Source organism: Alligator sinensis, unplaced genomic scaffold, assembly GCF_000455745.1.
Source record: "Alligator sinensis unplaced genomic scaffold, ASM45574v1 scaffold488_1, whole genome shotgun sequence".
Lineage (NCBI taxonomy): Eukaryota > Metazoa > Chordata > Crocodylia > Alligatoridae > Alligator > Alligator sinensis.
Genome location: NW_005842970.1, coordinates 404,725 through 431,049, shown reverse-complemented (window position 1 = coordinate 431,049; position 26,325 = coordinate 404,725). Strand labels below are relative to the sequence as shown.

General features: G+C 43.7%; 1 protein-coding gene across 4 annotated transcripts in view; it reads left to right on the top strand.

Annotated features, from left to right (window-relative positions):
- The window catches only part of CCDC102B (coiled-coil domain containing 102B), a 420,613-nt gene that overhangs the window by 88,821 nt on the left and 305,467 nt on the right, over window positions 1–26,325 (top strand). For all 4 annotated transcript variants that reach the window (XM_025192829.1, XM_025192830.1, XM_014526198.2 and 1 more), the window contains one exon: window positions 16,313–16,522. In XM_025192829.1, coding sequence (XP_025048614.1) covers window positions 16,313–16,522 — 210 coding nt within the window. The remainder of the gene's footprint in view (window positions 1–16,312; window positions 16,523–26,325) is intronic.

The following is a 26,325-nucleotide window of genomic DNA, read 5'->3' as shown; positions in this document are numbered from 1 at the left end:
TGTCTCGGACGGCCAGGGCCGACTCGAGTTACGCTCGTACGTCAGGGCGGGCTGGGGAATGGGGAGGCAGACACAACTTATTGGTTGTAAAAAACTTTACTCACGCCGCTTGCAATCACGACGCAGGTGGTCCGGTCGTCGGAACAACCATACGAGTTGTTCCAGCTGGCGGGGCCCAAGCCAGTTAATCCGTCCGCAATTCGAAGCCAGCGGGGAAAGGGGTACGTCGGGGGTGCGCTCGGTGACGGGAAGAAAGATCGATAGGTGACCAGTCTATCGATCAGCAGCCGCAAGTCAGATAACTTCAGAGGCACTCTGCAGCGTGCTCAAAGCTCTTCGACTTGGGCGGAAGTCGCGTGGAATTTTAAACGGCCAGCGAGCCAATTACTAGCCGCCACGTGTGAATGATTTAGCACTGGCCAATAACGGGGCACAAATTTGCCTCCGAATAGTGGGAACTCTTTGCACCGTGCATCTCTGTGTTGCAAAGAAGAAATGCATCCTGCAAAGGAAACTGCAAATTGGCGGGAACTCTCCTGCACGCAGGCTCTTAATTGCAGCAGAACACTCTGCTGTGCAAAGGAGCTCTCATGTGGCCAGGAAATTCCATAGTGCCGAGGCACAAAAAATCACTGGGTCGTGACAGAAATTTCCTGCTGCTAGAAATAAATATTTGTATATAACCACTAATTGATTCTGGGACTTGAGAACACCTCTGTTACTCCAACCTGACTGAGAAGATGCTTCTATATGAAAAGTACTCCTTGCAAGATCTGTTCCTTTTGGATAACTATTCTGTTCCTTTTGGATAACTATTCTCTCATTTCCAGAGGTTCTTCTTTATTCTTGTTGTCTGTTTAACTTTTTCCTTCCCTCCCCTCCCCACAAAAAAAGATCTTTATGATCAGGCCGTAGGATAGGCAAGTAAGACCTTTAGTTCTATTCCTTAGCCACAGGCTTGAACGAACCACTTAACCTCTCTGTGCTTCATTTCTCCCCACCATAAAATTGGGGTCATGAGTACTTACCTTGTCAAAATTCATTTCTAAATGCTATTGAAGTGCTTTGAGACTTCTGTATGGAAGATGCTGTGTTGAATAAGTAGGAGGTTTTTTGTTTGTTTTGCTCTTTGACCATTTTAATGAAACAGTGAGCTAATCTGGATTTACCAATACCCTATAGGTTTTACTATATGATGCTTTAGAAAAGTGAATGATATAGAATTTCAGAGGAATAATGGATGTGATTTTCTGGAGTGAGGACATTGAATTATAATAAATCAAATGTTACCAAAATTGCCTATTAATGATTAATTATATCTCTCCTCTCTCTTTGTGCAGGTACCTAGAGGCCTTTGAGTGTATAAAATATTTAAATTTACTATTGTTGTAGTTTGAAGACATTCTTGGGTGCTATGAATTTAATTTCACAGACATGAAGATAAGTAAATTTAATCTTTTACATCAGATCTTGGCCTGGTAGTCTCCTTCTTGTCTGTCTGACTGAAATCAGAGCTCAGATGGCCATGTAATTTGCTCTACTTGAATCCAGCCAATAATGAATTTCTATTGATTAGTGTAAGATGACAGTATTCAAGGGTGAATTTGCTGGCTTTGAGTTTGGTGGATGGGTCTATTTTGAGTCTTAGGGTTATCTTGGATTCCAAGTCCTCTGTGTGCATGTATGTTTCTGTCCTTGCAAACTGCACTTTAATATCTAAATAAGACATGTTCCTTCAATGAGTGCTGTAGAAATTGTTGTTACTGAATGTTAACTAAAAAACATTAGGTTCTTATGGAGTCCAGTTCGATCATTTTTACTAAGTGCAGAATTTGGCATGATGATCTCCTTGAATTTGATTCAGATAATTAGACAGTAATTTCGACTAGAACTATAGCTATTGTATGCTATCCAGTCTCACATCACCTACATATACTTATTCATTAGAGACTTAATTAATTTAGATTTATAAAATGCTAATCGCACTGCACTTTATTGAAGAGTGGTTCCTAACATTATGTTGTCTTTTTTGGGAGTGAGGGAACTGTGTTTCAGGAGTTGGTTGCCTGGCTCTTTTCCTCCAATTTAAAAGCTTTGGGAGCACTAAAGAACCCAATTCCTGTCAGATTTCTTAAGAACACTTTCATGTGACACGTTAACTTGTTTGATCCTGGTTAGCATCAGCAGATAGACTTTGTGGCTTCTACCTCTAAAAAGAACTCTTGAGTAGTAATGACCCCAAACACTGCAGATGTATTACCATAATGCTTTGCAATGCTTTTAGCTGTTTCTCTAGAATACTATGTATATTCTATTTTTGGTTAGCGCAGGCTATGATGTCCTTGCTATACCTTCTTTTTGGCTTGGCTAAACGGGAATCCTTATATTGAAAGCTTCCTGTTATCTTGTTTGAATACTGGGATATATAATAACTTCTGAACAAACAGTAGAGGAGCATTTTCCTTTGACTGTGAAGCAGTGAACTTTCTGTTCCTCCTGAAAGTTTTCTGTGAAGTTGGAAAGTGCACATATGTTAGGAGGGGAGAAGTATTGCAAGAGGTAAGCCCAGGTTTTACAGAAGGTGATTTATGTTTTGTGGAGAAAAGGGTGTGTTTTGAGAAGAAAAGGTCTCTGGATAGACTAAATTGTGTGGGTTTTCATGCATACATAGTATACGCAAATGTTAGAGTTAATACAGCTTTATATGTAGGTTATCTGTTGGTAACATCCTATTATCCCAACTAGTTTACTTAAGAAAGACTAAGCTAGACTATACTGTGATGATCAAACTTTATAGTGATTTCTGTGTATCATTCGTATTGCATTGACTCTTGTATCATATTTTAAGGTATCCAGGTTGTTCCCATATTGGTCTAGAGGAAAAAGTAATTAGGACTTGTGGTAGCAGTGATATTTTTTATTAGACCAACTAGATATTTGCAAAAAAAAATAGTTAATTGCAAGCTTTGAGGTACAAACACTCTTCATCAGGCATCAGAGAAAAGATTGTAAAAGTTATCCTGGGTACAAATGAAAGTTCATACTTTATAGGAGAGTTGAAGGTGGTAAAATTTCCTATTTAGAAAAGTTCATTTTATATACAGACTCGGCTCAGAGAAAAGGTGGAGTTTACACACAGCATTGAACTAAAGACTACCTTTATTGTGAAAGAATGGTGTTCAAGAAAATTACCAGAGGTGATTTTGGTTTTACACCTTGACTAAAGTATGGCATCACCTATAGGATTCTGTGCTTTCCTCAGGCTTCTGTATTGCATACCAACAGTGGTTTGATCCCAAGTTTTCAGAGAGATTTAACCAGATTTTGGTGGCTGAGTTTGCACTAATTGTGCATACAGTATATGCATTTCCATCAAGACCACTTCCCAAATGCTTTACAGTATGTGTAACTGGCCTGAGATTAATTTATAAATGTATAGATTTTATATAACCATGATAATTTTTTTTCATACATGCTTTCATCTAGAGGAAAGGAAACTTCCTTTGTAGGTGTTATGAAAAGAACATCGCACACCTACTCCATAATGAGAAATATTAACATTTTTGGAAACTAATGGAAAGGAAATTATTATTATTTTTTAATTTCCCTGCAAATGTAGTTTCTTCCACATACACTCCAGTGGAGTAGAAATGGGCAGGGGTTAAGAGGAACTGGAGTTTGATTTGTATTTTCTAAAAGTCTAAATTTTCCTATTTTGTATGTCTTTTTTCTTGGCTAAATAAAAACAATTTCATTTTTCATTGGGGAATCATAGTAGATTTTTATTTAGGAAGACATAAGTATTTGATTTTTCTTTCTCGCTTACCTACATTAATTTTGATTCATGCTTGTATCAGAGGTAGATAAATTATCTTGGCTATTTCATTTCTCCTTGAATTTTTTTTTGAGTTATAAATTAGGTTGTGTACCCATTACTTAAGCAAACTCCAACTGTATAAAATGTCATTAAATAATGCAACTGAAATGGAAGCAAGATCAACAAAATGACTCAATGATAATGTTATCTTTTGGATATAAGGAATATTAACAAATGCTGGATTATCTTTAGCACAAGACATATTTGCACCTGCTTATCTTTTAACTTACATGACCCAGGATGGCCTGTGGTCATAGTTTCATAGTTTCATAGTTTCAGGGTCGGAAGGGACCTAATAGATCTTCTAGCCCGACCCCCCGCCAGGGCGGGAGAACAACCCAAAAAAAAAAAACCCCCCAAAAACAAACAAACAATTTTCGGATGTCCAATCTGTACCTCCTCTCCATCAACTTGTGCCCATTATTCCTTGTTATGCCAGCAGGGGCTAGGGGAAACAGCGTCTCCCCCAAACCCTTCTGGTTCCCCCTAGTGAGTTTATAGACGGTCACCAGGTCCCCCCTCAGCCTTCTCTTGTGGAGGCTGAATAGGTTCAAGTCCCGCAGTCTCTCACTGTAGGGTCTGCCCTGTTGTCCCCGGATCATGCGGGTGGCCCTCCTCTGGACCCTCTCCATGTTGTCCACATCCCTCCTGAAATGGGGCGCACAGAACTGGACACAATACTCCAGCTGCGGCCTGACCAGCGTCGCATAGAGGGGGAGGATCACCTCCCTGGCTCTACTCGAGATGCACCTGTGGATGCACGACAAGGTCCGGTTAGCCCTGCCAACCATGACCTCGCATTGTCGGCCCATGTTCATCTTGGAGTCAATAATGACACCAAGATCCCTTTCCGCCTCCGTGCTCTCAAGTAGGGAGTTCCCCATCGTATAAGTGTGCTGCTGGTTCCTACTACCCAAGTGCAGCACCCTGCACTTGTCCGTATTGAAACGCATCCTGTTCCTGTCTGCCCACCCCTGTAACCTATCCAGATCCTTCTGCAATCTCTCTCTCCCTGCTAGCGTGCTCACCTCCCCCCAAATTTTGGTGTCATCAGCGAATTTAAACAGGTTGCTCTCCACCCCAACATCAAGATCGCTGATGAAGACATTGAACAGCGCAGGGCCCAGGACCGAGCCCTGAGGGACTCCACTACCCACCTCCCCCCAAGTCGAATATGATCCATCCACCACCACCCTCTGAGTGCGACCCTTCAGCCAATCTGCAATCCATCTGACCGTGTAGGCATCTATGCCACAGTCGCCTAGTTTACTAATTAGGATGGGGTGAGAGACGGTGTCAAAGGCCTTGCTGAAGTCCAGAAAGACTACATCCACCGCGACACCTGCATCCATGGCCTTTGTGACCTGATCATAAAAGGCAATCAGGTTGGTCTGACATGATCTCCCCCTAATAAATCCATGCTGATTGCCCCTGAGCATCATCTCGGATGCCGGCCCATCACAAATGTGCTCCTTGATGATCTTCTCAAAGAGCTTCCCCAGGATTGAGGTAAGACTGACGGGCCTATAATTGCCCGGGTCCTCCCTTTTCCCTTTTTTGAAGATGGGGACCACATTAGCTACCTTCCAATCGTCTGGCACCTGGCCCAAGCACCACGATCGCTCGTAGAGCCGTGCCAGGGGCCCTGCAATAACCCCAGCCAGCTCCCTCAGCACCCTGGGGTGGAGAGCATCCGGACCCGCTGACTTGAACGCGTCCAGCCCCTCCAGAAGCTCTCTAACCCGGTCCTCCCCAACCTGAGGTCTGAAGGCGATCCCCTCGCGTCCGGCTTCTATCACAGCAGGGAAGTCCCGGTCCCTGCACAAGAAAACGGAGGTGAAGAATTGGTTAAAGAGGTCCGCTTTATCCTCTGACGCAACCACCAGATTGCCCCGCATATCCTGCAGGGGCCCCACATTACCCGGCGCCTTCTTCATCCTCCCAATATATTTGAAAAAGGACTTTTTGTTATCCTTAATCCTGGACGCTAATCCGAGCTCTATCTCCGCCTTGGCCTTCCTAACAGCCCGCCTGCAGGCCCGAGCAGAGGAGGTATACTCCTCTTTGGAGATTACACCCCCCTTCCACCGGGCGTACGCCACCCTTTTGGCAAGCAGGCATTCCCGGACACCCTTGGTGAGCCAGGGGGGCTTTTGGACACTCCTGCCCGCCTTGCTTCTTGTCGGGATGGACACCCCTTGGGCCCCGAGTATCGTTTCCTTAAGGAACGACCACTCCTCTTGGACGCTGAGTTCCTCTGCCCTCAAGGACCCCAGTTCCTCTCCCACTAATCTCCTCATCTCACTGAAGTTGGCCCTCCTGAAGTCTAGGGCTACCACCTTGCTGTGGGCCCTTGACACTCTACGCTGGATGGTGAATTCCAGCATGCGATGATCACTATTGCCCAGGTGGTCAAGAACCTGGAGGCCTCTTACCAGGTCGTCGCCTGCGGCCAGGACCAGGTCCAGCAGGGCATCTCCTCTGGTGGGACTGTGCACCTCCTGAATCAAGTGGAGGTCCTGCAACTCGGCCAAGAACCTCCTGGAGCGGTCCGTCCCGGCTGACTGCTCCTCCCAGCAGATGTCCGGGTAATTAAAATCGCCCATGACAACTACATCCCTTGCTTTTAGTGTCTCCGCAAGCTGGCCTGAAAATTCCCTGTCCAGCTCCTCCTCCTGATTGGGGGGTCTGTAATAGACCCCCACCGTCAAATCCCTCTCGCCTTGCCCCCCCCGGATCTAGACCCAGAGCACTTCAGCTCGCCCTTCCCCTGACCCCATACTGCTGGCAGAGGATGTGTAGTGCTCCTTGACATAAAGTGCCACCCCCCCGCTTTTCTGCCTTCTCTATCCCGCCTGTACAGCCTATAGCCCCTAATGTTAACTGCCCAGTCATGGGATGAGTCCCACCATGTCTCTGTTAACCCTACGACATCTGGATTTGAACTAGCTATTCTGAGGGCGAGTTCTTCCTGTTTGTTCCTCAAACATGCCACCACCTTGCATGCCGGAAAGTTGGGGAAGCTTATGAAATGTTTCATTTTCTCTCATATTTTTAACCCGGGTGGTACGCGGAGGGTACCCGCTCTCCAACTGAAGGGATGTTAGCAGGTATGGGAATGCTGTAAGAGCATCGTGGTTTAGCTGCAGGCCAGCTCACCTCCTTACCCTACAGAATGAGGCAGAGACCAGGACACCCAGGCTAGGGACAGACATTAAAAAATGTCATAGATTTCATAGACATTAGGGCTGGAAGGGACCTCGGAAGATCATTGAGTCCAGCCCCCTGCCCAAGGGGCAGGAAGTCACCCGGGGTCATAGGATCCCAGTAAGATAAGCATCCAAATTTCTCTTGAAGGTGTTCAATGTAGGTGCTTGAACCACCTCTGATGGCAGCCTATTCCAGACATTGGGGGCTCGGACAGTAAAGAAATTCTTCCTTATGTCCAGCCTGAAACGGTCTTGCAGTAGTTTATAACCGTTTGACCTCGTCATCCCTTGGGGCGCTCTGGTGAACAAACATTCCCCCAGATACTGGTGGTCACCGTCAACCCTGATAAACTTATAGGTGGCCATCAGATCACCCCTGAGCCTGCGGTTTTCCAGGCTAAAGAGCCCCATAGCTCTCAGCCTGTCATCATAAGGTCTATTTTCCTAACCTCTGATCATGCATGTGGCTCTTCTCTGGACTCTGTCAAGCTTCTCCACATCCTTTTTGAATTGTGGGGCCCAAAACTGGATGCAGTACTCCAGCTGCAGCCTTACCAAGGCCAAGTACAAGGGGAGAATGACATCCCGGGATTTGCTTGGGAAGCATCTATGGATGCAAGCCAGTGTTTTGCTCGCTTTACTAGCTGCAGCATCACATTGAAGGCTCATGTTCATCTTGTGGTCATTCATGACCCCCAAGTCTCTTCCATAGTGCTAGCCAGCGTAGCACTGCCGCACCTATAAGGATGCTGCAGGTTTTTCCTCCCAAGGTGGAGAACCTTGCATTTTTCGGTGTTAAACACCATCTCCCTCTTGTCTTCGGGTGTGGATGCTTTGCCCCAGAGTTTGGTGTCATTGGCGAATTTGGCCAGTCTGCTTCTCACTCCAATGTTCACATCATTAATGAAGATGTTGAACAATATGGGTCCAAGGACAGAGTCTTGGGGGACCCCACTGGTCACAGGGCACCATGACAATTGACTTCCATCAATTACCACCCTCTGGGTCTGACCGCGGAGCCAATTTCCGAGCCAGCAGATCATGGTGGACCCAAGGCCACAGTTTGCCACTTTCGCCAAGAGGTGATCATGGGATACCAGATCGAAGGGGTTTTTTTAAGTCAAGATATATGACATCAATCTCTTCTCCCTTGTCCAGGTGATAGGTCACCTGGTCATAGAAGGAAATGAGATTGGTCAAGCAAGACCTACCCGCAACAAACCCGTGCTGGCTATCCTTCAGGATGTTGGCGTTGGCCAGTCCATTAAGGATGGCCTCTTCAATAAACTTTTCTAAGACCGGGATAGGGGTCAGGCTGATGGGCCTGTAGTTTGCCTGATCCACTTTCCTCCCTTTCTTGAAGATAGGCACCACATTGACCTTCTTCCAGTCTTTGGGCACTATACCAGAGTGCCAGGAGTTCTCAAAGATCCATGCCAGGGGCTGGACTATAATGCTCACCAGGTCCTTGAGTACCCTGGGGTGTAGTAAGAGAAGGCTGGATTGGCATCTGGCTGGGGTCATCTGACCCCAGCCCTCTTTCCTGCCTATGCAGGGGGTCGGACTCGATCTGTTGAGGTCCCTTCCGACCCTAGCATCTATGAATCTATGAACTTGAAGGTATCAGCCAAAAAGCCTGAGCCTGCCTGAATTTATTCAGTCTTTGCAGGTTAGTCTAACCTGGCTAAGCTAAATCAGTTTTGTAACCAGAGAGACATCCCAGAAAAGCAGTCACATGCCTGTGGTGGCTCAGGTCAGAAACTGAGTGGTGCTAGAGCAGCCCTGCCATCCCTTGTACAGCACTGAGCTGAGGGAGGGGACATTGCCAGACCTTGGAGGGTTGCTTTGATTACCCCAGTAGGGAATTGATAACAGTGTTTATCACCCTCCTAACAAAGTATTTATCACCCAATTAAGAAAACAACAGAGGGACATTACCAGCTACCTGTTGATTTTGCCTATTGATTCTACCTGTTGATTCAGCACAGACTGTAGCCAGCATGTGGTCTGCTAGCTAATACACAGACACCTCAGCAGCAAGGCAGAAGGGAGAGGGGAATTCATGCTTGGCAGGGAGTGCTGAGAGGAGTGGGGAAGCAGCCTGCAGTCTGTGCTGAAGCTCCAGCAGAAGGGAGGGGCCAGCTCTGCTGTGGAGAAGAGACCCCCACCCCACCCAGCCCAGAGAGCATGCTGGGATGCTGGGGGTGTCTGGTTTATCTTAAACCAGCAAGGGGTCTGGGACAGACATTGCATAAACCGGTTTGAGCCAAATCAGTTGAGTCTGATACTACATTCAACCAGGTTTATCTCAAACTGGTTTCAGCCATTTTCAAACTGGTTTATGTGCACTGAACATCTGTTCTGTCACAGGTTTAAACCAGTTTTTGATAACTTAAACTAGTTTGTGTAATGTCTGTCCATAGCCCCAGTGCTACTTAACTATTTACAGATTTAATGATACAACATAACATAAAACTTATAACCATAAATTTACATTCAAATATTTCTTCATCCCTCTCTCCCCCAACAATAACTCTTGTTCACTCTTATCTTAGGCACAGGCCCAATCTTGTGTGGCCTCCTGTTCAGTGTGTAGCCCCTGCCCCTCAACAGGCAAAGGAGCTCTCAAAAACAAAACTCAGGTTAATTACAATTCAGTGACAGGAATAGCTGGCAGTGACAGGAGAATAATTGAACACAATAAGGTTACATCACATGTATAGAAATAACCAATACAGTAAATTCAAACATAAGCATCTTACAATCCTCTAATCCTCAGAGGAAGAGCTAGACTTGGAGTTCTTGAGGCAGCTCTCAGAGACTGTATGGTCTAGGGATATGGTTGTCATGGGGGACCTAAACTACCCTGACATCTGCTGGGAGGAGCAGTCAGCCAAATCCAACCATTCACATAGGTTCTTAACCTGCATACAGAACCTTCACTTAACACAGGAGGTATACAGTCCCCCTAAAGAGAATGCCTTACTGGACTTGCTGTTGGCTACTGGGGATGACCTGGTAGGGGAGTTGCAGATTCGTGGTCACCTTGGGGACAGCGACCATCAATCAATGGAATTCACCATACAGTGTAGGGTGGGAAAGATAACTAGTAGGGTGGAAATGCTTGATTTTAGGAAGGCTAACTTCAGTGTGCTCAGGTGTTTAGTCAGTGATGCACTGCAGGATAGGAGCATTGGCAAGATGGAAGTCCAGAAAGGGTGGTCATTCCTAAAGGGAGCGATCCTTCGGGTGCAGAGGGAGATGATTCCATTTTGAGGGAAATGGAGGAAAGGGGTCACAAAACCTCCATGGCTAAACAGAGAAATCCAGGGAAGCCTAAGGGCAAAAAAAGAGGCATATAGGCAGTGGAAGCAGGGGGAAGCTACCAAGGAGGAGTATACCTGCTTGGTCCGCACTTGCAGGAAGGCAGTTAGAAAGACCAAAGCAACTAGGGAGCTGAGGCTGGCAACAGAAATTAAAGACAAGAAAATGTCATTTTTTAAGTATGTAGGGAGTAAAAGGAAGGTGCAGGGCAGCATAGGACCCCTAGTGAACAAGCAGGAGCAATTAAGGATAGACAAGGGGGACAAGACTGAACTCTTCAATGAGTTTTTTGCCTCAGTTGCCTTACTTGAATGGACTTGCTGTGTTTAAGTCAGTAGGCCCAGGTGAACTGCATCTGAGGGTGCTGAAGGAATTGGCCGGAAACCACTGGCATGGCTGTTTGAGTGCTTGTGGTGCTTGGGTCAGGTTCCACAGGACTGGAAAAGGGCTGATGTGGTCCCTATTTTCAAGAAGAAGAGGAAGGAGGATCTGAGTAATTATAGTCAGTCTCGCCTCCATCCTTGGAAAAGTCTTTGAAAAAATTATTAAGCATCATATTTGTGCGAGTACAGTGGGAAAAGTAATGCAGCACGGCAACCAGCATGGATTCATAGCAGGTAGATTGTGCCCGAGTAATCTGGTTTCTTTTTATGACCAGGTGACAGAATGCTTAAATGCAGGAGTAGAGGTGCATGTCATTTACTTGGATTTTAGGAAGGCCTTCAGTATGGTATCTCATCCCATTCTTATAAATAAATTAAGAGGCTGTGACTTAAATGATTACATGGTCTGGTGGGTGGCAAATTGGCTCGGGGGTCGCACACAGACAGTGGTGGTGGGTGGGTCGATATGGTCCTAGAAGGATGTGGGCAATGGGGTCCCTCAGGCCTCGGTCCTTGGAGCTGTGCTCTTCAATGTTTTCATCAGTGACCTGGACGTGGGTGTGAAGTGTACTCTGTCCAAGTTTGCAGATGATACTAAATTGTGGGGCAGAGTGAACACACCGGCGGGTAGGGAATGATTGCAGGTGAACTTGGACAGCTTGGAACACAATAGGATGCAGTTCAATAAGGACAAATAAAGAGTGCTGCACCTAGGGTATAAAAATATCCAGCACATCTATTGGCTGGGAAATGACCCTCTCAGCAGCACAGAAGCAGAAAGGGATCTTGGAGTCATAGTGGACTCCAAGGTGAACATGAGTCATCAGCAAAATCATCAGCAAAGCTAACCAAGCTTTATCATGTATTAGCAGATGCATGACAGATAGAGCCAAGGAGGTGATACTTTCTTTCTATGCAGCATTGTTCAGACCGCAGTTGGAGTACTGCATCAAGTTTTGGTGCTGAACTTTAAGAAGGATGTGGATAACCTTGAGAGGGTCCAGAGGAGGGTCACTCGTATGGTTAAAGGTTTGCAGGACAAGCTCTATGAGGAGAGACTAAAGGAGCTGGGTCTCTTCAGCCTCCACAAGAGAAGGCTGAGAGGGGATCTTGTGGCTTCCTACAAATTCATTAGGGGGCACAGCAGGGAACCAGAGGTGCTCTGGTCACCAGGGTACCTCTTGGGGTAAGAAGGAACAATGGTCACAAACTGACAGAGAGCAGATTTAGGTTGGACATCAGGAAGAACATCACAATAAGGGTGGCCAGAATTTGGAATGGGCTTCCAGGGGCCTTGGTGCTGTTCCCTACCTTGGGGGTCTTTAAGAGAAGGCTGAATAGGTATCTGGCTGGGGTCATCTGACCCCAGCACCAGGGGGTCAGACTCAAAAATCTGTTGAGGTCCCTTCCGATCCTAGCATCTATGAATCTCTGTATAACAACAATAGGGACACAATACTGTAAACAGAATCTCAATGACCTAAATAACTAGATCACAACTATTAGCACAGCAAGACTGCCCAAAGAAGAAATGGCAAAGCAGGAAAAGATCCCATTACCTAATTAAGCATCATTATCCTCTCCCCGGTTGCTCAACTAGGAGGGGTCCATAACTATGACACCACTCTTAAAAAAACAGGGGCCCTAGACTCTCTTCTGTGCCCATGGGTGAATTGTCCCCACTCAGGGGCTTCCCCTTTCCGGGTAACTCACGAGTTCACGGCTTTTGAAGGATTGGGCTTGTCTCCAGTGGTGTATTGGGGTGAACCCTCCCCACCCAAATGGGATGGTTGACCCATGCCACTTCCAGCAAGAAGGCCCCAGCTGCTTCATGCAGTTCTTCTGGCTGGTTGAACTGCTCTCTGCCCCATGCACCGCCCCATGCACCAAAGGGGTACCTGCCTTGGGCAGGGGGAAAAAACTGCACTGCAGCCCCGACTTCTCATCTCTAGCTCCCTGTGCACTTCTCTGTGCACTGATGGCCCAGCTCCTACCTTGTGCAGGGTTGGGGACCTGCACTGCCTCATGCAGCTGCTGTGGTTGCATCCACACCTGAAGTCTCCGTGCACCATTTTGTGCACTGGCTCTCCAGCCCTGTGCACCAGTCCGTGCACCAAGGGCTTCTGCTCCTGCCTCATGCAGGTTTGGGGATGCAGGCTGCCTCATGCAGCTGCCCGGGCCCATCCACTCCCGGACCCTCCATGCACTGTCATCACGGTTCTCTCCACGGCGGGGCTGGGATGCAGCCACTTGCTGCTTCCCATCTGGCAAAGACATCTTCAGGGCTCTCCTGGAGCAACTGCTCCACCCCTGCTGGTCAGCTCCACCAGCTCTTCTCAGACCTTTTTCATCGTCCCTTGACAAAGCTACTTCATGTGCTGGGCACGCTGACTTTTTATCCCTTTTTGAGGCTCCAGCCTCAGATTGGGAGCAGACCAATAGTAAAGCCTCAGGAGTTAGTTCCCTTTCAAGTCCTCTCTTTCACCTAGTCCCTGGGTCAGGGCGGGGCTGCCTTCTTTCTGCCTTGCTCTGATTGATGGGGAAGGAAAACTGTCTCCAGCAATGGAGTCCGAGCCCTTCTGGCTCAAGCTAACAACAGTTCAGGGCTGCTGGTGAGCTGACCAGCCATCCTGCCACATATTAATTCCCCCTAAATTCATATAGGGGAACACATGAGTGTATGATTAGTGGCAGGTGAACATGTGACCATTCTTAGCACTCTATTTAGTTCTAGAAATTTCTTCAACTTATGTAGCCCACACAATATGTTCTTGGCATTTTAATTTTGTGTTATATTAACAACTTTTTCTCCTTGCAGCTTTATTTCCTTTTGCATTATGCTGTCTAAACAGGCTTAGAATAGGCAAAACAGAACAAGCCCATCCAAGGCACCTAATTTTTGCCCGAGAAGGGACTTTTCATATACAGGAGACATACCCTTGTATCCTTTGGGACTGCAAAAGATGGGCTCCACAGCAAGATCAGTGCCTGTATAGGATAGCTCTTATGACTTTGGAGACCATTAACTTTGAGGCTCCACAAAGGTTTTGACGTTTGATTACATGGATTTAAAATGGAAAATATGGATTGGCTCCATTTTGTTTGTTAAGATCAGCTGATACGGTAGATTCAAGTCCAAACTTTTTCAGCGTGGAAGGTGAAGATTTCTAAACACTGAAAACTTGTGTTGTCTGAATTAAGCTATGAGTCTCCAACCACTTGCACGCGTACATGCACGCACACACACACACACACACACACACACCCCCTTAGTTGTTCAGTACTTCCATTTAGATAAATAGGACAGTCCCCAGATGTGGGCCACAGTGAGTTAAATGTGGAAAAAATAGTGTATCTCATATTTATAGACTGAGCAATCTTCCCTCCTATCTTGACTTGCTTGTGTAATTACTAATAGTAGAGTTTTTGGGGGGACATGAAGAGGGAAGTGAACAGGTTTGCAATTTAATTTACCTAAGTAATATGCCTAAAACTATTATTGCTTCTTTGATGCTATGAATGCCAACAACTACTGTACCTTGAACATGATTGTTTTTTAATGTTTGCTACAAAGATAATTTAAAATAGAACTAGGCAGTGCCTCCAAAGAGCAAATCTAAAATAAGACCATATCACCCTTCTTTCTCAAGTCTTGCTGGCTTGTACTGTCTTTTTCTGCTGTAGAAGCTGGATATCTTATAGCTTTTAGCTTTTGGCAGACCATATAATTTTATCAAATAATTGGCTTTGGTCTTTACAAAACTGCAAGTTGCAAAGTTCACATTATTTTATTTAAAACTTTTTTGCTATTTTATTGATGGATTCCTCCTCTTGTCCTTTTCCTGGCTTATGTTGCTCGGATCTCTCATTTTTTACCATTTCCAACCTATTTAAAGCTTTGATAAGTGCCTGTTATCTGATTTCTGGAAGAAAAAATCAATTCCTTTGACCACAGCTTTTCCTTTGAAATCTGGAGAACAATTGATACACCCTTGACATAACCTCCATCCAGTTGTCCTTAAAGAGTAAAATAAAATTCCTCTTCAGGTGTTTATTCTCTCTCACTTAATAAGATGGCATTTTGTTGATACTTAACTTCATTCCTCAATATTGCACTGTTTAACATTTAAGGAAAAAAAAAGTCATGACCATCTTGAATTAAGGGAGTACTGTGTCCTACCTTGAAATACAAGTTTTCATCCAAAGACTGCTAAGCAAAGAAACAAGTTGTGTAAGATCTTTGACTCACTTGCTCTGGATACTGAGCTATTTCGCTTTGGTACTAAAATTAAAACGCAGAGTTTCTCTAATAGAGCTGTACGTTAAAACATTGTTTGCTTCATACACAATGTTTAGATTTTAGTATTCAGTTTTGTGTATTCTGTTTTGTATTCATCCCAACATTAATTGTCTTTTGATCAAAATAGGTGGCATATGTTTGCATACAGTATAAGAAGCTTCTTCTTTAGAATATGAATAAACCAAGGTGTGTGTGTGTGTGTGTGTGTGTGTGTGTTGGGGGGGAGATATGATAGAATTCTATAAAATAATGACTAGTGTGAAGAAGGTTTAAAACAAAGTTCTGTCTTGCGTAGTATGTAATTAACTTGTGGCACTAGCTGCCACAAAATCTTTAAAAAGTCTAATGATTTAACCAGGTTTGAAAGAGGAATAGGTCCATCAGTGGTTATTAAACATCATAACAGGGCTGTAACCTACAAATTAGGACTCTGTAGGCATCTAAATGCTGGAAGTTGTAAAGGAAAAGGGAGGGACAGGTTCATCTACATTAGGCTCTTCATAAATACTCTTCGCCTTAGCATAACTGTGAGATATGGGAACCTGGGTTAGATGGACCAGTTATCTGACCCAGTATGGCATTTCTTATATTCTTGTTCATTTTGAAGGGTGCTTCGAGAGCCTATACATGAGCTGAGAGGCTGCTCCAATGTGCTGCAATTACAGTGCATCAGAGCAGACTCGTCTGCTGAAGCATGGTAATTGCCACACACTAGCCAGCCTCCTTGTCTCGTGTATCAGTGTCCCTGCACTTCAATATGGTGGCTGGGGAGCTTTAAATTAAGCTCATTCAACCAGCTTTAAATAAAGCACCCCCACCACCATTTTGAAGTGCGGGGATGCTGATATACAAGACGCTCCAGGCACTTTAATTAGAGCAGCTCTCAGAGTCTTGGCCTCCAGGGAAGGCAAGATGAGGAAAACACCACTGGCTGCCCATCCCGCTTGAGAAGAAGGGCTGGGCAGCCTTGGGTCCAATATGATCAGGCCTTCAACTTTGATGAACAGTAGGAGTGGAAAAAGAATTAAAGCTGTATGAAACTGTACCATTGCAAGAAGGGATCCATCCCTTCTTACGTATTTCCTGGATCATCATAGCTACAACAACACTTTAACCCTATTTTTAAAATATTTTTTTAATGATGTCCTCTGTAGGGATAGCCCTTCACCTCACACTAGAAGGACATCTTTTACAAATGTTATTCTGTTTTTCTTTTCAGCTGGAAAGACTACAGTCTGAGAATGCCTCTGAGTGGGGAAAAAGAGAGATTATTGATGCAGAAAAGCAAGGTCTGAAGAGAGAGAATCGAATGTTGAAGGCCCAGGTGAAAGAAATTCAGGAACTGGTGGACAGGAAAAATGAACTTGCACCAAGCAACTTGGCTTCTGATTCTGAGATGGCACAAAATGAACTTCTGAAGAAAAATAAGGTATGAACTTTAATTGTCACAATCATTTGGGGAAATACATCTGCATAACAGTTGAATTTGGATTGATACAAAATGTTACTATGAAAACAGCTGTATTACAACATACCTCTGTTTATCTGCACCCACCATAGGCCAGCAGAAAGATTTATTTCAGCCCAGAGGCAATGGTGAGATGGTGGAACTCAACAACTGGCTATTCAATGCATTTGCTTAGCCTGGGAGAAGGTACCTTACTCCTCCCGTGTTTCAGAATTGACAGTGAAATGGGTAGATGAGAGTGAAAACTTAGCAACAATAAAGAAGGGATATAGATGACTAAATAGAGTTTAAAGAAGTCTTGGAGAGGAGGACTGGCTTTTTGTAGCAGGAGGGGCCTGGTTTAGCTGGGAGGTTGACCAAGTTCAGGTAAGACAAACCATTGGTTTACTGCCAGGCTGCCTTGATGAATACAGGTGGATACATACAGATTTCCAAGAGAAGGATGAGCTAGGTAGGGGCCTTATGTTTAGGAAGATTTCTTTCTTTCTCAATCTGTTTACCCTTGGGTCTTGTGTTTTAATTGAACGTAAATTTTATGCAAAAGCTTTTTGTATCCAAATATGTTACATCTGCTATGTTATTTCTGAAGAATTAATATACATACCAGAACACACACCATTAATGAGAATCTGGGAAAGTATTTTTAAGTTATGGCAGATGTCTGAAATCAGGATTGGATTCTGTAGATGTGCAATTTGACAGAAAGGTACAGCTCTTAATAGGGAATGCAGACAAAGGGTCCTCATTGATGTGCCTAGGAACCCCTCCATAGAGGAATGTCTGGAGGGGCTCAAGACTGCATGGGATCCAGTGATTGGCTCCTTCAACAACCATTTAGGCAGTGAACAGTAGAAACAGTTGGCCAGATACTGCTCTTAACAGGGAAGCCTGACTCATTTCAGAGAAGCTCTCAGACTTCAGCAAAGTTTGGCATAGATGCACATCCTGCAATCATATGAGTATTCCCTTTAAAATCCATGGGACTTGTTCATGCATCAAGCTATGAGTGGCCAAGTATTTGCAGTACTGTGGCTCTAATGTATTGCTTGTATCAAGGCCTCTGGTTAGTCAGGCTTGGCTAGTCCAACTCTTGAGCTTCCACACCTGATCTTGATCCCTGGGTAATGTGACTGCCCCATTACTTTGGTACTGGATTGGCTGCTGAGCCCTCAGGACTCAGCCCTTTTAAGCACACTTGCAGCCTCAGGCTGCAGCATTCCTTGACAACAGCCTCAGTCTACTCTGCCAAGCATCGCATTCACTACTATTTCTGGCTCGGCATTCAGCTTTGATTCTCCCTGCTCTTGGATCTTCCCTGGAACTTGGTACTGGCTCTCTCTTTCGTCTGGCTCCTCACTTGGCTTCAGCTTTCTCTCTTACCCTATTCTTAGATCTTCTCTGGAGCTCGGCACCAACTCTCTTGATTCTCCTGGCTTCTGACCACGGCTTGCACCCCAGACTATGTCTCTTGGGGTGTCTTTACACATGCTTCAAAGGTGAAAGAAGGCACTTTACTTAGAGCATCTCTCAGGAGCTTCTCTAATAAAAGTGCCTGCAGCATCTCATGTATTCAGTATCACTTCAAAATGGTGGCAGGGGCAATTTAAATAAAGCTCATTTGATGAGTAAGCTAATTAGCATGCTCCAACAGACTTGATTAATTGCTTCTGCCCCAATGCTCTGTAATTAGAACATGTTGGAGCAGGTGTCCCGCATGTCTACAGGCACCTGCTCCACTGATTCAGATCCACCCTGATGCCTCAGTAACCTGCACCCCTACCCAGCTGACCTCCTAATTGCCCTTCAGGGACTGAACTCTTACAGCTTAGCTTCACTTTTCATTGGATGAAAAACTCTGTATACCAATTCTCTGTTGGAAGTCATTATTCCGTAAAACATAATGGTGTAACCCCTCTCACAATGAGGTACAGGTGTGTGGATGGGGTAGCTCAATTCAATGGGAGGGTACAAACCAGCTTGATTTATTTTTGCATATAAACATACAGACAGTAAATTGTAACCCAGCATGGAAACCTGATAACAAAATTATCCCTCCAGATTTTTTGTTCTAGGTTTTCAAATGATTAAACCTCTGCTTTAAAGTATGCTTTTCTTTTTTCATAATATTAGAATAACTTCTATAGAGGTCATTTCTTTCACACTATGATACTGAAAAATCTCACTCTTATTGTCTTCTGTGGTGACTAAGAAACCACAGATTATATTCCTAATGCTCTATCTTCTTGAAAATCTTTCCATATTATGACTTAATTTTAAATATTCTAGACTAAGATTTATTTGAACTGATCAGTACATGTGATATTCCTGTGTCATGAAATGCAGTTTGATGTTTGAAGACCTATTGCTTTTGAGTTGGTGAGTGGGCCATTTGTGTCTCTCATGTACATATGGTCCTTGCACACGAGTGAGTGCTTTTGGCTAACAGTGGTGGAATTGTTGTGTTTTCACTATAGATGCTCTTGTGCCTTTAACACCAAAGGTCATAAATGGCAGATAAATCCCCACTGTATCTCAATTTCATTTTGCCTCTTATGGCAATGACACAGAAACCCTGTACTGCCCTAATTAACATTCCTATGATGGAGCTTGGGTAGCCTTTTGCAGGCTTATCTTTCAGAATGTCTTATATGCTTCCCATTAGTCTAAATAAGGGAAAATTGAATGCCATCATTTTTAGTGATAGAAGGAACAATGTAAAACACTACTCTGGTTGCTGATAACAAATATTACTATCTAAGGAATAGACAGAAACAGAGGCCTAGGGATTGCTGAAATGTCTGCCTGTGAGTCAGAAGAATCAAACAAAGGCACTAAGCTGAAAAGACAAAGAGCAATGCTTGTAATATTGCTGCAGAGAATATGTGCTTTTTAACATGGCTTGGAACTGTAAAAGTACTTTTTTGAGTAGAGTGCTGACTTGAAGGAGGCTTGGAACTATGAGGAAGAATTTGATTGTAACTAGGATCTGGATATTTAACTTTCAGTCCATTCCTTGTAAATAAACAGGATTGCATCAAGTATCTGATTCCGTCATCAATTTATGCTTTTCATGGAAGCAAATGGCAAGAACCTAAATTCCCTCCCCTGTGGACAGAGGCTTGATCAGCATTTTCTTTTTGTATTTGAAGACTCTCATCAATACCTTGTTCAGCCTTCTGTTTTCTAGTCTGAATAATAGCAACTCTTCCAGCTCAAGTAAATAGAAGCCACAGTAATGTGATTGGGTAGTGCTGCTTACTAAGTCTATAATAAGATACTAGTTGTTCTATCAACCACTATTACCATCTTCCCCCTCCCAATCTCTCCCCCAACACTCCATTCAGGTAATTTTTAGTTAGGCTGGATACCTTAGGCAACATCATTTTGAGCTTGCACTGCTGTAGGCACACTCAAATGCAAGTAGTACAGTACAGAGATTCCAAACCATTAGGCCGCAGCCCACAGGTTGGCTGCCAGGTTGTGGCATGAGTCCCCTGCTTGCCTCCCCCCACATCTGTCTGCCAGCACAAGCATCTTCTATCGGTGACATGCGGGGTTAAAGCTGAGGGGAGGGGCAGCCCTGGAGGAAGGCAGCCAGCTCTGCCACTCTCGTGCTGGTCTGCGGCACAAAAATAGTTGGGAACCACTGGTTTAGTATACACAAGCATTTAAGCTAGCAAATTGTGCACAAGTGCCATGAATAAAAATTAAATTTTATACAACATTGCTATTATGAAGAATTGTGTTTACAAAATGTCATTATACATTAGACATTCTTAGCTGACAGAATACTGGCTAAATATTCAAAATATTTCTATTGGCAGTTTTGAAAAGGTTAACATACCATGTTGTTTGATATCTGAAAAAAAATGATGAAATACTTGAAATCAGACTTTGTTTTTACATGGTTCTATTGATTGCACTTCTTGGAATGGAATATGTATTTAAAATAATAGTTATAACATTTGACAAATAGTCTGGCAACAAGTGTTAAATAGATCCAAGTGACGTGCTTTAGAAAGAGATAGAAGGTAAAATATTGATAATATAAATCAATCCCTAAAACATTATTCACTGAAGAGTTTTATCTTCAACTTCAAAGATCAGCTTGAGCCAGAGTCTGAAATTAATTTTGTTGAACAGAAATGTTGCTTTTCAGTCTTAGCTCTATTCTTAAGTAAAGGTCTAGAAGACAAGAGATTTTAATTTAACTTTTATAAAGCTCTCTACAGAAGGTTAAGGTGTATTTTTCTTTTTATATTTTAAGTAAAATATTCTTAAAGATGGTCTTGTACAGACATTTCATTTCTCCTGAGAGTGTAATTGCCTGGAGAAACCAGAAGTATGAAAAAACCTGGATTTTTGTTTCCAGTGTAAAAGTGGCCACACATGGAGAAAAGTAACCTGGGAACAGACAACGTTAGATCACTCCCTGGGGAGTTTATCCTGGGAGAGCAAATGTGTACATGGCAGAACATGTCCCTTTTAACAATCCCTACATTGTGCTGACCTTGGGCACTCTGGGTCAGCCAATCAGGCTGCTCTGCTACCATCTGTCACCATATAGACCAAGAGAGCCTGCAAAGCATGTTGTAATATGGGCACAGCACCTCCCCCTGCACCTTTCTGCACAGTGTGAGTACTGCAAGCGCCAGTCTGTATGCCTGTATACCTGGCTCTGGGTAACTTTTTCTACCAGGAGAACAAACCTGGGAGAGTTCTCCCAGATTATTTCTGTGTATGCAGCCTATCCCATGCAAAATCTTGTTACTGGGAGAATGTTGACCCAAGTGAAATAAATTTAATCTTTAGTGCTCCTCTAAGATGCTGTGTGGTTAACAGTGGAATCCTGAAGCCTTTTAAGCATCTGCAGTGACAATACAACTTAATCACACTGTTAGGGATGTACCAAAATTATGATTTTGTGATTGTTGCAGAAAATACAAAATCAGGCATTTTCCACAAAATCCAAGAAAATGGAGCCCCAGAAAAAAGCAGGATTCCATGCAAAAATAAGAGGTTTTTCTTTCCCCCGCTCTCCCCCAGGCGGGAGCCAAGATGGCTACTGCCCCGAACCCTCACTGTTGATTAGGCAAGAGGGCTGCCCTCATGCAGATTCTCAAAGCTGCAGCCCAGGCAGACAGGGGCAGGCCCAGGCCTTCTATGTTTTATCCATTAAGTGGGTGCTATGGGGGAGCAGAGCCAGGTCAGGCTGAGGGTGGTGGGGACAGTGTGGCCTAGCTGGGGTGAAGGGAGCAGTGAGGCCTGGTAGCAGGGTGGCAGCAGCCTGTCTCCATGCCTGCATGGGTCTGGGGAAGAGCTGGAAGGAGGGGTATAAGAGAAGGCCTTCGTGGGGCCAATTTAACCATGGCCCACCCACCTGTTTCTGGGCTAACCACCCGCCTTCTCACCCACCATGCCTTGTTGGTAGTTAATTAATAGATGTTGCTAAGTGGAAGGCTGCCCATTTCCTGCCCCGATGCCAGGGGTCCCTATCTGCGGCTCCATGCCTCTTCTACACCACAGCCCAAGCCTTGCAGATGGCATCTCGGTGTTATCATAATTACCAGCCCCCACAATGGGCTCCAGAATCGAACCCTGCCTGTATTCCTCTCCTCAGGCAGTCTCATCCACCTTCATACTAGGCAGCATAGCTCCCTGAACTGCTTCCCCTTTGGGTGTGGTCCCCCCGGGCCCTTCGGCTCACTAGCCCTGGCCCACCTCCAAGCCAGTCAGAACCCAGGTCCAGGGTCAAAGGGCCAGGGGCCCACCATGAGCAACACTCTTGGGCGTTGCTCACAGTGGGCCCCTGGCCCTTCGACCCTTCCGGTTCTGGCCCCAGCATAGACCAGTCAGGGGAAGTCCGGACAGGCCTGACTCTATGGCCCATTTTTCTCTCTCAGGGGGTCCACTCTCCAGGCCCTCCAAACAAGGGGTAACCCACCTGGTTGTGGGGGCTAAGGGTTAAGGCGCCCTGACCCTCATTTCACCAGGGTGGTAACTGGCCTGGCATTTCCTGGGGGCTCCCGTGCCACTGAGAGCCACACCAGGCCATCCACTCCCAGCAGGGTGCAGTTTTAGGTCATACCCAGGACCAGGAGTCTCCTGACCATCCCCTACAGCTCCTCCCTTACCTCCAGATGATACCAGCAGTCCTCCAGCCAGGCAGTTTTGTTGCCTGGCCTCTAGCAGCAGAACTGCCCTGTTTATATGGGCAGCCCTGAATCTAAAATGGCTGCCCTAATCAGGCACCTGCCAGCTGCAGCCTTCTGGCCCTTAAAGTGGCAAGCACAAACAGTGCCCTGCCACAGGGGGCTTATTTTTTTTCCCCTCGTGCAGGCCAGGTCTGGACAGGGAGGAAGGCCAGATCGGGGTGGGGGGAGAGCAGGGAGTGGGGCAGGGGTGGCTTGTTGTTCCTCTCTTGCAGGCTAGGGTCAGGTGCAGAGCTGGTGAGTGATTAAAAAAAAAAAAAAGATTAGTTTCTCATCCATTCCATTACTTTCTGAGACTGTCTAGGGAGGGTATCTCAGCACTAGCTGAGATTGATTTTTTGTGTGAAACCTGGACTGAGATCACTAAGAAAATAGGTAACAAAGACTTGTAGAACTTACAATATGTGATTGGTTTGTTGGGACGAGGGAGGAATATTGGTGGTAAATTTATATGAACAAAATATCTTTTGTTAAAAAAACAGTTTTATATCATTTGAAAATATTTACAGTGTTTACCCAGTTAATAGGAGTAAGGCAAACCTAGCAAAAGGATTAGTCATGGCTACACAGATCTCTCTAGGCCCTATCTCTTTAAGCTAAACCTAATGGCTACATTCTACAGAAATACTGGAATCAGTGACCTCCTATGTACGTATGGGAAGCAGTGAGAATGTTCTCACTCTCCTTTTATCTAAAGTATCTTTGCTGCCTACATTTTAACTTGGAGAATATCAAGTAGATCTGGTCAGAAAGGTAAAGACATTTTAGTGTAAAATCTGACATTTTTTTTCATTGCAAATATTCAGTCTCTGTTCCCTGGCCATATGTCCCCTTCCCTTCCTGCCTCCCTCCCAGAAAAAAAAAATAACTCTAGGAAGAAAGAAGCACATATTGCACATGGCTTCAAAATTGTTATAAAAAATCATAGAACAAATTAAATATTTTGTTTGTTTCAAAATTATGGGAAAGATCACCTTTCTTAAAAGGCTATGAAAGGAAAGTGAAAGTGAGACTACTGTTTGAATTCAAAATTTCAAAAAAAAATCAATGGGAAAAAAATCTGTACATATCCCTTCATAGAAGTCTGTGAATAATTGTAGGGAAGATAAAATACAGATTTTTTTTCCCACAGCTACAAATGGCATACAGGACAATCAACTTCCTGAAAAGACCAACTGCCTACACCTCAAGTGAGAAAAATAGAACCAGATAGCCATTTTGAAACAGGGTAAAACAAAACAAAACCTTTGTCATGATGTCTCCTCAGAAGATGACCATTATTCCTTTAAAAAAAAAATCAGATCACCAGAAATGTTCACACAAAAGCAGAGCCTAGAGAAGTCAGGAGGCTGGCAGAAGTAGGAAATGGAGTGTGTTTGTATGGGAATGTGAAGGTTGAAAGTTGGGAGAGTCTGGAAGCTCACAATGCAGTGAAGTAGGTAGAGTAGGAACATAGAAACCACTATATGCTGCTGACTGTTCCTAAAATGAAAGCTTTTCCTGTTGATTTTATTTTGTCATTTTTGAGGTTGATGCCACAGACACCCAGATGATTAGAGATATTGAATGGTAATAATCTTAGGGGTTTTTTTATTTAGCATTCAAGTATGACAATTTCAAATTAAAAGAAATCTGAACCATTTCTACAGATCTGTGCTAAGATGGACTTAAGGTTGAAAATGCATGTCTGCAATTTACGTAAAATACACCAAATTAATACCCTCCCTGTCCCCCCAATGAAAAACCCTTGGAAATCCAAAGTTAACCTTAACCTGGATGTTTTCTGATTTTTTGAGCTATATACATGACTAGTCATGGTACCCAGTAAACCTCAGTCTCTGCCTTTTATTTGATACTGAAAGTAAGATAAGTAGTTAAAAAATCTACTTTCTTTTAAATATTAGTTTTGATGATATCTGAGAACAAGCATTATTATGTACTAATTATAATGCCATGGAGATTACATATGTAATCCTAAATCAGACATTTCTGAGTTTAAAGCAGCCCCATTGTTATATTTAGTGTATTCCTTTTATAACCAGATAATTTAATGAAGGTTTGAGTTAAAGCCCACTGAGTTTGTATTTTAGATGGGTACAGTGTCTTGTTACACAGCTTGCAAAAATCAGTAGATAAATATTTGAGATGACTTAGATGATTATCATCCATGCTCTATAACTGAACATTAAAAAATGCTAATTGATTTAAGGAATTGTGAAATTGCAACAATTTGAATGGTCATTTATTCATCTGCAATACCCATAACTATGTACACATATCTGCTTCTGATAGTATATATTTATAGAGCTGAAGAGTAGATATCAGATAAAGAAAGCTCATGACTTCCTGGTCATGTATCATGTCACAAAATGGCAAATTTGTTGAAATTTAAGAGTAGGCTTCATAAAACCAGAAGAGGTCACAGTATTTCTTTTTCCTGTTGAATTTTTAAGTGACTCAGATGAAACCAAATGAGAATTTATCATTTGTAGATAACAATATATAAACAGAACACACATCAAACTATGAACATTTTTAAAGGATATTATATTAGGATCTAAGATTTTAAACAAAACAAAACAATATTACTTGGAAGAGAAACCATAATTTATTTCTGTGCCCATATGTGTGTGGTGTCTTGGTGACCTGGATATAATACAAGACTAGATGAGATTTTAAATAATGTTATACTCACTCAGTTTAGTGAAAGTAATGTAAACAATACAGTCTCTTTTTCTACAGAATGAAAACAACAATGTAAAGAGAAAATGTCTGCCTGCATATTTTCCAGGAACTGAGCAGTACTTAATATGTATCCTAAAATTACAAGAGCATACTGAGTGTCTACATTTATGTATGTGTGTGTAGAAGGGGGAAGGCACTTCTATATTTAAAGCACACTCTTTCATACTTCAAAATTGAAAGGTAATGGGAGATTATATTTTTCAGGTTGATAACAGCAAAAAAACCTAATAGCTCTATGTTAAAAATATTATATACATATACACATATATTTATGTGTGTGAAGGGTAGGCTCATAGACACTAAACAACATGATGAAGCCATTCTGTGTGTGCACACTCTGATTGTCTTGAGTCAACTAGATACAGCAATGGGGCTTTCACAGAAAGATAGTAAGTTGTTTCTAATAGAAAAGCCAACTTCCTGCTCTCTCCTTTCTCTTGGTGGTTTCCCATGTGAGAATATGGTGTAGTCGTTCTCTTGGATAGAATCAGTATGTAAGAGCTGAGTTTTTGAAAATGCAGAATGTCAATTCTAAGTCTAACCAATTTGTAGTTTAGTCATGCTGTTTTCCATAAATCAGACTCCAAATCCAATGCATGGGTCAGAGTCCAAACATTCCAATGTGTGAGTTGCTTTATTTCATTTTCACATGGATAGATTGGGTTGGGGCATTGTTTTTTTTCATCCACCATTTCTAGGACCTTCCTCAAGAGAGGCAAGCACCAAGCAGGCCACCCCTGAATAGGACTGCTTGGACACCTTCGTAGCTGCCTCACGTTCCTTATTCCTCTTACAGAGTCCTGCAAC